General features: G+C 47.1%; 2 protein-coding genes across 2 annotated transcripts; one reads left to right on the top strand and one right to left on the bottom strand.

The window, feature by feature from the left end:
• Positions 1-93: 93 nt before the first annotated feature.
• On the bottom strand, positions 94-6,966 carry nup85 (nucleoporin 85). Its single transcript, XM_035525698.1, has 19 exons — positions 6,792-6,966; positions 6,550-6,643; positions 6,290-6,443; positions 6,031-6,101; positions 5,872-5,915; positions 5,708-5,777; positions 5,114-5,235; positions 4,860-4,994; positions 4,421-4,543; positions 4,188-4,319; positions 3,582-3,688; positions 3,420-3,503; positions 2,911-2,976; positions 2,642-2,793; positions 2,179-2,296; positions 1,967-2,067; positions 1,072-1,223; positions 550-645; positions 94-323 (listed from the first exon to the last, which is right to left on the bottom strand). Exons 1-19 carry the CDS (start codon positions 6,822-6,824, stop codon positions 225-227), a joined length of 1,953 nt encoding a protein of 650 aa, XP_035381591.1. The 5' UTR covers positions 6,825-6,966; the 3' UTR covers positions 94-224.
• Positions 6,967-7,696: 730 nt separating this feature from the next.
• On the top strand, positions 7,697-12,600 carry LOC113567680 (small ubiquitin-related modifier 2-like). The gene is made up of 4 exons (XM_026995781.2): positions 7,697-7,804; positions 9,126-9,257; positions 10,838-10,909; positions 11,670-12,600. Exons 1-4 carry the CDS (start codon positions 7,784-7,786, stop codon positions 11,730-11,732), a joined length of 288 nt encoding a protein of 95 aa, XP_026851582.1. The 5' UTR covers positions 7,697-7,783; the 3' UTR covers positions 11,733-12,600.
• Positions 12,601-12,939: the final 339 nt, after the last annotated feature.

Genomic DNA, 12,939 nt, shown 5'->3' with positions numbered 1-12,939 from the left:
AACGAAACCTAAATTAGTTTATTGCTTCTCCAGAGAAGAATAAATGTCTGAATGGTTCCATGAAGAATGCTTCATTACTCATGAAAGAATAACTCGTTTTTGAAAAAAACAAATTTAATTTCAAATTACAAACATTTTAAATCCACTTAAGAAGGTTTTATGTACAGTGAACTGTAGAAAGGCTTGGTATGAATGAACGTAACCGGAGAATGAGTTTGTGGGGTTCAGGCCTCCACTGTCCCCTCCTTCACGATGGCCATGGCCAGGTTCCGCGCCAGCGCCAGCCGCAGAAGCTCCAGCTTGGCGGTCTCCACATCTTCACCCTGAAAGACACACACAAACACACAGCTCTTTATACTCCACCATTCTCAGCCCTGTGCTCCGCTACCTGCACGACTGTGGGTCTCCTCCACCGACGGAAACCCGACTGACTGCTACAGGGCCCCACACTGCCGCATCTCACGCAGCGTGAAGGGGAAACGCCCCACACGGGCCCCACACCAGCCGTGTCTCGCGCAGCGTGAGGCCCCTGGGATCTGAAGTGCTTACCAGTGCAGGAGGTTCCGGCTTAGGCTCAGTGTTGTCTGATGTCAGCTCCTCCAGACAGAACATGAGTTCATGGGTCTGATCGGCCGAAAAGATAACCTACACATACACGCACACACACGCAAGCGCAGTTTACATATGTAAATACATCTGGATCACTAGACTGAAAACAGGCCTTTCAGTAACTGTTTCAGTACCAGATCATTTCATATTCTTCTGATAAGAGGAATTCTCTGTCTGTGGCTGCAGTGTGTGTGTGTGTGTGTGTGTGTGCGCGCACCCTTTTCTGCTCCAGTAGTGGCAGTGCATTTGTTAGCTGCGTATGTGTGAGCACATCTTTCTGCTCTAGTAGTGGCTGTGCGTGTGCGCGTGCATGTCCTTAAATTATAGTACACTGTATCCTGTCAGATTTTAAAAGACATCTGTAGATAATGGAGTCAATTACAGCAGGTCATGACCTCACCACACTGCAGTCATCCGTAATTACCTCAGAGTGTGTGTGTGTGTGTGTGTGTAAATGTGTACCTCCTTTTGCTCTAGCAGAGGCAGTGCGTCTGTGAGCAGGGTCATCCAGAAGCTTCGTGGGGCGATCTTCGCTGTCATCAGAGACAGCAGGAGCTTACCAGCCTCTGTGAATTTGTTCTCTCCATAGAGCCTGTGAAACTCTCTGTACTTCCCTACACACACACAGACTCTCTTAAGGCAGGGTTCAAGGACATTTGGAAATGTATTCCGTTGTCCAATTTGTTGTATCTCCATAATTTGGTGTAGTTTACAATTGATTTGCATTTTTTTTTAGTGTACGGCGCATAAGCTGCTAAACGCTACACTGAGGATGTGATACCATAATGGGGATCTATTAGCTTAAGGCTGAATACTGAACCAACATCATAACACAAAATGGGGGCATATTAGCATAATGTGCAATAGAAAGCCAATAGCATCATGCTAAATGGGACTCATTAGCATAATGATTTAAATCCCCCAACTGCCATTAAAGAACTTGGACATTATAGTGCCAATGTCCAACCACAAAAAAAACCAAAACACTAAACACATTACACCTGAAGGCTTAAAAAGACCATAAGAATTACACAATGTTTGCAATATCAGTAATGTTAATGCTACTCAAGACCACTCTCTTGTGTGTGTATGTATCAGTGTCATTTTGTGCACTCAACATTTCATGTTGTGTTCTTGGCAGGGGCAGAATTACTGCCCTCCAGTTTGATTATAGGTGGATTTCTTTAGCCTCTTCTGAGACGTGACTGGTTGTTTGTGTGAGAGCTCTGATCATGGTGTGTTGTTGGTAAATGGGGTCATATCATGTGGTAGCACATGCATCAGGTCTGTCCTGATGAAGCCAAGGCTACACACACCCACCCACACACACCCACACCCACACACACCCACACCCAACCTAAGAACGTGAGTCTGTCACTCAGGAGCATGGCAGGTCCGAGGTTGTCGATCAGGTCCAGGTCAGAGAATGAGCCCCTTGTGCAGTAGTCCTGCAGGAACCTGAGCAAACGACATACATTTAAACCAGGCTCTGCTCAGCGCTGGGACAGAGGCAGTATGTGTGCAGGCTGGCCTGTATGGGTGGGGTAGGGTGCAGGCTGACACACTCACCTCTCGGAGATGAGGGTGGCAAACCCTGCGTCTTTAGCTCTGATACTCCAGGACAGAGCGGAACCCAGCCGGTTATTACTCAGAGCCCTCTTAGCCATGATCTTACAGATACTGCGCACTGTGACACACACACACACACACACACACACACACACACACACACACACACACACACACACACACACACACACACACACACACACACACACATCAAAAAGCACCCTTACCCTCCCTGTTATTACACATGCTCACTCCCATCAGTCTAGTACCATGACATCACTACACTATAAATGTTTATTGTTCCAAGCATCAATGAGCTGCTGCACATAAATAATTATGACACACACGTTACATTATTTATATTACATCACATCTCAATGTACCCACACACATCCCAACATCTTACTCTCCTGGCTGATGGGTCAGGTGGGTGTGTGTGTGGTGCGCGCGCGCCCGTGGTTACCTTGCTCTGTCATATGTCTCTGCTCACAGATCCTCAACACCTTCAGCGCCTTGCGTTCAGTCTCCAGCGGAACCCTCTCGAGTTGCAGCTCCAGATACACACGGCCAAATTCAGGGCAGTGGTCAAAGTAGTCCACTGCCAGCTGCCACAGACTGAAGCGTGCGCGCACACACACATACGAATGTTTAGTGTATGGTTTATCATGACCACTAGGAACCATACTGGTGCAGACTGGAGCTGATAGCTGGGCATGAGGTCGGTGCTCTCACCTGTGATGGGAGACCAGGCCAGACGCGTACTCCAGCACCAGGAACTCCCTCAGGTTTGAGCCGAAACTGCACACAACACAACCAATCAGGGCATTTACTCCCAGACCCGCCTTTAGAAATCCCAGAGTGAGACCTTGGATTAAGTGGTCAGAGCTACTTAGAATTACAATAAGCAAACATCCATCCATGTAGTTCATTAATTTTTATCTAAATGTGATGTGCGATTCAGATTCATCCCATCCCCTCGACTGAAGTGACCTCCAACACTGGCTTTAAGACTTTGGTTTTGGAAAACCCAAGGAAGTCTTCCACCGTGTATGGAGCCCTAAGCCTCGCTCCCTCAGGTACACAGGTCTGGAACATCTAGAGAACTCTGGAATTAAAAGCATCAGCTTCCTTCACAAGGACTGTGATTGGTTCATGAGCAAGGGCCACCCCTTAAAGTTCCCCCTTATGTCCGGAACCCCCCATGAGTGTTGGCGAAGTGCTAGAGAGCCATCGGTCCTTACTGGAGGTTGTGAGACTGCAGGAGTTTGCAGTGGTCCAGGAGATCCGTCAGGTGGGCCACGAACCACCAGTTGTTGAGGGCGATGCTGAGGGCGAGAGTCAGACGTCACTGGGGGCAGGGCTGGGGGCGGGGCTGAGGGCAGGGGGAAGGTTGCTGAGCTCACCTGCAGTCTTTAATAACCTGGTGAAGGTCAAACTCGAAAGCTGCTAGCAGGATGCTGTCTAAAGGCTCTGGGACACTGCGCGAATCCAGAAACATATCCATACTGGACTAAAACACACACACACACAGATTTTCCTGATGGAGAAAAACCCTTAGGGTGCAGTAATAGTAAAATCACACTTAGAAAGTAAAACAATAGCGTTGCATGACTGCATACAGGCATGACAATGTAACTGTGTCTGACTGAACCACGACGAAGTAACATGGCTCAGCATGACTGTACTAGACTGGAGTCCTTTAACCCTGCGTTTCTGCTGTGAGTGTAGCCGTGTGTGTCTGTCTAAACCCAACTCTACTAATGTGGCATCATGTGTGTCCAACTGTATCTTGGAGTACCTACAGTAGAGTAACTTCATCTGTAGTAATGTAGAAGTGTACTACAGTGTAATAGCGCTGCACGTCTTGACTATCAGTGTAGCTGTGCATTTCTGTCTGCACCTTGGCGTGGCAGCGTGGCTCACGCGCCTGACTACCTTGGTGTGACATCTTGGCTCACACGCCTGCGTGTACCTTGGTGTGGCGGCGTGGCTCACGTGTCTGACTGTACCTTGGCATAGTAGTGTAGCTCTGCTGGTTTGACTGTTGGGTGGGAGAAGAGCAGCCTGCTGACCAGAAAATGGTACCAGGTGCCGAGCAGTTCCTTGTGCTCCAGCATTGCATCCTCGTCGCCAAGAAGGATCTGAGCAGGGAGCGAGTGCACGCGTGAACAGAGAGATTGACAGAAAGCAACTACATTTACCACAATGCAACAGGAACAGAGTTGGGCAGAGGCATTTCAACCTTGCAGATGGTCTCTAGGTGAGGGTTGCTAGCGAAGGATTTGTCTTGGAGACAGCGATCACACTCCTCGTGCCAGTGCCTCCATTTCATATCAAATTCTGTGAGAGTCTGAGTGCCACTGGGCTGCATCACACACACACACACACACACACACACACACACACACACACACACACACACACACACACACAGGATGCTTTAGCCTCCACAGATCATCAAACCCACAGTCTTAGCTCAGCTTTCTAATCTAAATCAAAGTCTTTACGATCTGATTCTGATCATTTCCCCCACAGAGAACTACATGAACTATATTTCCATATTAAATGCTGAAAGGTAAATCATTTTAAATTTCAACACATCAATAAATGTAATCATTGCCTGGAAAACCACCCCATAAACTGCACATAAACTGAAGCACCCCCCCCACTGCCTGACTCACATTAAACACAGGCATCTTGTGCAGCAGGGTGTCCATGAGCTGGTAGAGAGTTCTGGAGGCGGCCTGCACGGACGCCTGCTTGGTCAGCACATGCCGCGCCTCGTCCACGCGGCCCTGCAAGATAAAGCTGATCACCTACACAGAGGCGACGTGAGGCAAGACGGGATGAGCCACTGGAGAAAGAGTGGTAAAAGCTTCAAATGAGACATCCTTGTTGTTGTAGGTTTTAATGTTTTTGGAGGGGGCTCTCGTACCACATCCCAGTAAGCGAGGTGGTTGGTGGGGCTGTCACTCTGCAGAACCTCCTTGGCCTTCTCGTCCACGTCTGCCTTGTGCAAGCGCACCCAGTCCAGCAGATGAAGCAGCAGACAGCCAGCTACACAGACAGAGGCACGAGACACGACATGACACCACAAACACACCGCGCCGCCGGACATGACACTACGCAAACACTACACAACACTACACGCACACAGCTATGGCCGACGTGATGGGCCCGTTTCACACACCGCGCCGCCCGACAACAGGATCTTACACACATTCAATGGGAAATGTAAACCCTTTAAAAGAGTTACTGTGGTAACCACTTGGTATGGATGCACAGGTGTGCCTTGAATAGGAAGTTAAATAAAGGTTAAATAAAGCCTGAACAGGTGCAGGAGACTAAAGAGATACGGTGCTCCTGTTAAATCTGTGAACACTTATTTTCAGTTCTTTTCTTTAGGCATTTTAAATATCAAAGCATACAACAAAGCAATACACTCTTACACACACACACACACACTACATGGTACAACCTTGGTAATTTTTTAAAAAGAAAAAACAAAACACTAAACTAAAGATTGTACCTGGGGCAGCATCGATGAAAAGCACCTCACAGAGATTCCAAATGAGCTCAGTAGCCAGAAGAATGGAGACCTGAGAATGAAGACGCAGCACAAACAGCACCAAGTGAGCACAGCACGTACTGTACACCGTCACCATCAGTACGAAGGCCCCGGGGAATCAGTACCTGGTTGCTGTACTGACAGACCAAAGTCACATCCTGAGTGGACACTGGAGAGAAGACATGGATTGGGAATGTAAGGCGACCGTGGCAACCATGCAAAAAACAAACAAAAACAACCAAACAAGCGCCGCGTTTACGGTGCCACTCGCATTACACACACACCTGCAACGTGCTGGAGTTCCTCCATACAGGCTCGGATTACAGATCTGTAGTTCTTACTGATGCTAACAAACCTGCACAAACATCAGATCAACAATAGGAAAACCACATGAAGGAAACCCCCACCCAGGGACTAACGAGAGTGTGTTTCTGAGTGCGTAAACAGCTTTCTGTGTTTACTGTGGTTTCAGGTGAAAGGGTCTATTTTCAGTTGTCCCTACTGTGGTTTTGGAGCTTGTATGTAAAGGGCAATTGTTCCTACTGTGGCTTCTTGTTTTTGCTGGGAACGTCCTCTGTGATGTTCTGCAGGCCGACAAAGATGTGATGCGACTCGTTGAAGAGCTTGCGCAGGATGGGAGAGTAGATGTCCTCATCTTTCCTCACCACGTGGACAGAGGGACAGCCAGACCCTGCACCTGTAGGAACGTACGTGTGTGTGTGTGTGTGTGAGAAGGTGTGGACACCACGCAGACTCTTAGTCTGACCACTACAGCGTCCACACCAGAACACGCGCGCGCTCACCTGCTGGTCTGAAGTTTGTCTCGTAGACCAGGATATCTCCCGGACCCCACTCGAACCCCAGATGTTTCTGCTTCAGTCCCACGCCGGGAATTAACTGTAAACAAACACAAACACAAACTCCCCTTTAGGCTGCGGTGTGTTTCTATCCTGCTGTGGCGGCAGCTCAGCTCAGCTAAGTCGGATAGTTAGCTAAGGCTAGCGTTAGCCATCGCCAGCTAAGCGACCTGCAGCTAAACGCTTACCGTGGTGGTCGGCTCCACGTCCACCTCCTCCATTTTAGAAAACTAAGTCAGAGCTAAAACCAGAACACTTCGCTAGGTGAGGAGCCCTGCTGTGCTCGGAGTAGCATTAGCATTAGCATTAGTTCAAGACTTCAGCGCCTCAAACACTCACAGGAAGGACCGCTGTGATGACGCAGTGAGGCGCTTCCCCAGAGTGCCTGTGCGAAATGTGACGGCAAAATAACACAAATTCTTATGCTTTGGTGGTTTATAGACAGTTTACGACAACATAATACAATATGTTGTTTTTTGTTCGTTTCCTAACTGAGTTAGTTACAACCACCTAGTCATGAGCATATATCCAGTTCAAAAATGTTTCCTCTACATCGATCTAAACGCATATTAAAGGTGTGATTCTGAACAAAAACTGTAAGAATCTACGAACAATTCGTATGTCAACGGCACTCCCATGCTGCAAGGCCTGGTGCGGTCTGTTATACAGCCATAAAGAAACTGGCCTCATCAATAATGTGCTGTGTGTTTTTTAAAAGACTGCAATGCCATTGTGTGAACAAGATGGCCACCCTTCATCTCAAAAGAGCAGATGTGTTACACATTTATAAATGATTCTTCACACAGCAGACATGTCCGAATACACGCATATAGCATCACATATCAGAATGCGTACAGATGCTACCATTATAATACACATGACACCATTATAAAGGTCTGGCGCCATGCTGCAAAACACTTTAAGACGAGACGTTGCGGACGTGCGCGTGCACGTGCGAAAGCACAGCCCCGGGCGCTCCTTGGTTTCGCGCATGACGTCAATCACGTTCACGCCCAAGCGGCCCCCGTGACCTGTTTCGACCAATCGCCGTCGCCTTCTGAGCACGCGCATTTCGTCGTGATCGCGCACGTAGAAGCGGGGTTTTATTCGGGGGCGCGTACATGCGCGTCCCCGCGGGAGTCTTTGTGCGACGGCGTAGAGAAGCGCAAATACAATAACCATGGCCGACGAGAAACCCAAGGTGAGTGACATTTGACAGCAATGCTCGCTCATCTTTATTTCCAGTCATGTTGTAAAGAGCAGGAGAAAAAAATATATATAAATACCAACGCATCTGAACTGGTTGAACAGAATATTCCGCTTAGTGGATAAATACTGCAACTGCTGCTTTACAAACACCGGAAGGATTGTGAACGCGCTTGTCTAGGCGGGTGTGCGCCATGGCACAGCCTGCGGACGCACGGAGAGGCCGCTGTCTCTCTGAAGGTTTCCAGCAGTAACATTTTAGCGGGGTGTTTTGTTAAACGATGCCTTAAAGGCAGAAAGTGAATCTTCTACACTCCGGAAAGTTGCAGTCAGTCCGTGCTTGTAACATTTTGTTGACTCAAGCTCTCCAGCAGGCTGACTCCTGCAGAAGTGCTGCATAGCTGTAGATAGCAGCTGTACCCAGACCAGCCTCTCGGGGGTAGTATCGCCGCGCATACTGAACCAGATGAAATGACCAACAGTTATATATTTATATATGTATTTAGTTAGACATTTGAGCGCCGGCTTTATTGCTAACACATGCAAACAAAACAGGAGAGTATACACCTCTGTACCACTAATTTCGGCAGAAGGTTTGTCCCAGTCTGAGCTGAGCTGAGCTTAAACGTCTCTATGCTTAATACTGTAGGCCATGACACTAATTCAAGAGGTTCAGGTGTGTTGGAAGGGTAAACGTGGGCTATGTTTGACAGTGTTGTAGTTACCCAGGCTGCCAACTGTCCAGACAAACCCTCATCTACAGCCATTGGGTCTCTGGGTTTGATTGTATCCTTACTGAATTAAAGGAAAAGTTTGACAAACATCACATTTAGACAGTATAACTCCTTATATGAAATGTCAGTCAGTCAATGCAGCCAAATTTAACTTCTTTATCTTTGAATTGGTGCTATAAGGCTAGTGTAGTGTGCAAGTTGTAAGAGACACATATATGCATCAATTAGCATTGTGTACATACTGAAATCATCACAACCTTGCCCCAAATCTACAACTACAGTTTTTACTTACTGTTTTTTTTTAAAACAATTTATGAATATATAGTGTCAGAACCGTATGTTTTGTATAAGAACGTCTCCACCCGATTAGTGAGACTAGGGTGAGATGATTTTAGGATGTGGTTTCCTCACTATTGATTGGTCAATATCAGCTTCCTTTACTTGTTAGGATTATAAAGAAGCTGCCTCCCCAAACATGTGATTGGGTACATTTAAAGTAAGGGGAGACCATTCACTGAACTATTCAGAGCATTTTATGCTGACAATGATGTGTGTGTGTGTGTGTGTATTGTCAATTTACAGGAGGGAGTGAAAACTGAGAACAACGACCACATTAATCTGAAGGTGGCAGGTCAGGATGGGTCGGTGGTCCAGTTTAAGATCAAGAGGCACACGCCACTCAGCAAACTCATGAAGGCCTATTGTGAGCGTCAGGTGAGCAGTAGCACAGGGGCACAGCTGAGCTCGAGCGAGAGCTGGCGTCTCGCCCCAGAACGGGCGGTCACATCTCTGCCTTCTCGCTCTCTCTCATGCTCCATGTTGCCTAACATGGAGCTTGATCGTGTTTTTTTCCCAGCTTGTGACCATATTGATGTGGAAACCCACATAAACCACTCTGAACTGAGGGAGATCTCAAACCCCGTCATGCTCACGTAAATGATGGCCTACCTCACTAAAGACTCTTCATTTTTTTCTCTCATTGTTTCTCTCATGGTCTGTGGAAAGCATAAAAACTGGACTGGAAATGTCTCACCGTAGTTCAGGTCTTATTGTTTTTGTATTATTGTTATTGTATTGTTTTAAATATTTTTGATAATCTTGAACAGTTTAGAGAAAATAATGTAATTGGATATCATGTAATATATCTTCAGTTATAAGACATCTGAGCCTGTACAGTAGAAACACATTTATTTGAATCACTTAAATTAATGAATCACTTAAATTAGTGCCCTGTATGAGTACTTCCTGTGAGGAGGTGTGGCTTGGAGCTGCTGCTCCAACCTGTAAGACAAACCCCGCCCCCTGCCTCATCACCGGTGAGACAAACTCCGCCCCACACCTCAACTCCAGTGAGCCAAATCCCAGCTCCCTGCCTAATCTACATTGAGCCAAACCCCGCCCCCGGGCTCATCTCCAGTGTTCAGCAGCTGTTACCTAGACCCAGTTCATGTCCTGCTCATATGTTCTCAGGGCTGTCAGCCTTCAAATTCTGGGTTTCGCAATGTAATAACATCTCATGTTTCCAATCAAGTCTCAAAATGTCTTGCCATCATCTGAATATCATGTTTCACTCAGAGGAGGGAAATTAGGGAAAGAATAGTTTGGTTTCGGTTGCCTTTAAATAATGTTAAGGTGTTTTTTGGGTCACTTACACCCGTACTTTCTGTCTGTATGAAAGGACTCATTGGCAAACATTCCAAAGCAGTCTGATTGGCTGTACATGAATCCAAACATGCCTCTGTATGTCAGCAAAGATGGCTGCTGACCCAGTCTTATTGCACACTGGGCATGTAATGGTCCCAGCACTAGAACTGGGATACCATGTGGTTGTTGGCTTGTCCAAGGGAGATCCATGCCATCCCTGCCGTCCGAGGCTCGGTCGGTCTGTGTGGATCAAAGCTGTTCCCTGCTGTGTTCTCGTGAGCGGTGTGGATGTTCAGTAGCATGGCTGGGTTGGGATTTCTAAAGATCCCTGGGGCAAGAACGCTGACAAAGGGACAGAATCTTTCCTTGTTTGTGGTGATCTCATTTGACACAGCAAAGAAAGCTTCTTGTGGAAGACACTGGTAAATAGCTGACCTGGGTGCTTTCACATGAGCTACAGGATAAGATAGCAAGCAAGGAGTGTCGTCCGTGAACCTCTGTAAATGTGTGAATGAGTGAGTGAGTGAGAGAGAGAAGAGAGAGAGGGAGGGAGGGAGGGAGGGAGGTTTTGATGAGGCGCAAGGAGAGACTGTTCCCCGTATGTGTGTGATGAGGCACATGGAGAGACTGATCCACCTGTGTGTTTTCAGGGACTGACAATGAGGCAAATCCGGTTCCGGTTTGACGGCCAACCCATTAACGAGTCGGACACACCTGCACAGGTATGACTGTGCTTCCTACACTGTTGTGCATGCTGTGTCCCTACAGATGCCAGGATTTTTACCTTTTTAGGAATACAGTCACATAGGCTTCACACACCTGACTGGATATTAGTGTTCCTGTTCTAAAACGTCCATAAACGTTCATAAACACAGGCCACTGTGGTGACCGAGTCAAACACGCCAGGTGATTGGTTTGTTCAAACACTGTATGATTGGTCAGTCAGTCTGTGGGTGTGTTCAAACACTCCGGGTGACTGACCAGTCAGTCTGTCCCTCGCCAGTCATCCTGCGAATGTCCCCCAGCTGAGGCTGTGTGTTTGAAGAAAGACCATCTGGCACTTGCAGATGCGCAATGATAAGTGCATGTCACACATAGGTGGCTAGGTAATGGGGAGAGCCTGCCATTTCTTCTCTCTCTCATTTTTACAACACAAAAGAAGTAATCAATAAGCCTGATCAATAGCTCAATAGAGATGGAATGCTCGGCCCCACTGTTCGTTGAAGGTTCACCGCAGGCTGAGGTCTGGGGGCTAATAGGGCATTAAAGCTGTAGCTCTGTGAAGGACAGTGAAAAACATCCATAAATGTGGGAATATCATGCGGAATGGCATCGGTGAGCCCCAGGAATCCTGTGGGAAGTTTTCAACTGGGATTTGCTGATCGTATTGGCACGAGCCGTGTAGCGCGTCTCCCTCTGCGCTCGTAGCTCGGTCCTAGTTACTCATGCATCGTCTCCCCCCCCCCCCCCCCCCCCTTACAGCTGGAAATGGAGGATGAAGACACAATCGACGTTTTCCAGCAACAGACAGGAGGCTTTGTCTAAGTGCGGCAACTTTACAACCCATCTGCTTCTCTCCCTCACTCTCGTCCGTCCTCTGTCACTCTGGGACATTACCTTCTCCCTTTACAGTCGTTTGCCACTACTGTTGTATAGTGTGTTTTTATTTTACTTTTTTTTTTTTTGGTTGGACTTTTCATCCTCCGTTTTGTACATAAACGATTTCCTCTGTTCACATCTTAAGGGTGGCAGTGGGGAATGCTCTTAGCCAAGGCCAGCTAAGCCAACCACAGAAACTCCCGTAAAATCCGCCGACGGCCCAAACAGCTCTGTCCACTGCTAAGGGTATTAACTGCTGAAACTATAGATGTTTGGGGGTGAGGTTTTTCTCTCTTGTCTGGTCACAGGAAATGTGCCTGAAACATTTCCACCAAATGCAAGATGAGGTGCAGAGTGTGTGCGAACTGGTGGAAACAGGATTGTGTGTTCAGATACCAAAACCAAGCTCCTGCAGGACCACGGTGTCCCCCACGCTTTCACGTGAGCTGAGGGCTGCACTACGGAGCCGTGTTCAGTATTTTATTCTCCTAAGCGCTACTATCTTCTCTCGAACGGTAGTTGGCAAACCTACACGCGTAGTAAACCTCACGTTGTAAATGACGTTAGAGAAGTTGTTTTATGGTGATGGTGTGGTCTGGGAGGAAGAGCTTTCAGGTGTCTTATGTTAAAGACTGGTATATGGAACTGGGTCTGAGATCATACCCATTAAAATAAAACAAGTCTGTTGTTACCCAACTACACTTTCTCTTAATTAGTTTATATAGAAATGACACAATCCTGATATGTTTCAGTCAAGTTAAACATCTGTATTGTCTAATCACTTGTTAAAATAAAATATTCTCTTTTTACCAGACATTTGCCTTATTTGTTTCCGAAACAACCGTCGTCGCTGGACTACATTTATTTTAATATTTAGCAGGTGGTGTAGCTACAAGCACAACGTGTGCTGTATTCATGGAGCCATATGTCCTGTGTGACACATGACTGGTCATTAAATAATTATTTAAAGCGGTGTGTGTGTATACACGCTTGCCCCTTGCCACCTGCCACCAGGAAGTGGTGGCATTAAACAACCTACATTTACCATTTTGTCCGTGTTTTCGCACCTAAAGGATGCTGCATTACCGTCAAACTCTTCATTTAAGGGAACGCGGTACCGCCTGTCATTAGGTGAGTGAGACCACAAATCTGA

Source organism: Electrophorus electricus, chromosome 4 (genome assembly GCF_013358815.1).
Source record: "Electrophorus electricus isolate fEleEle1 chromosome 4, fEleEle1.pri, whole genome shotgun sequence".
In the NCBI taxonomy this organism is placed as follows: domain Eukaryota; kingdom Metazoa; phylum Chordata; class Actinopteri; order Gymnotiformes; family Gymnotidae; genus Electrophorus; species Electrophorus electricus.
This window is presented reverse-complemented; position numbering and strand designations above follow the sequence as displayed.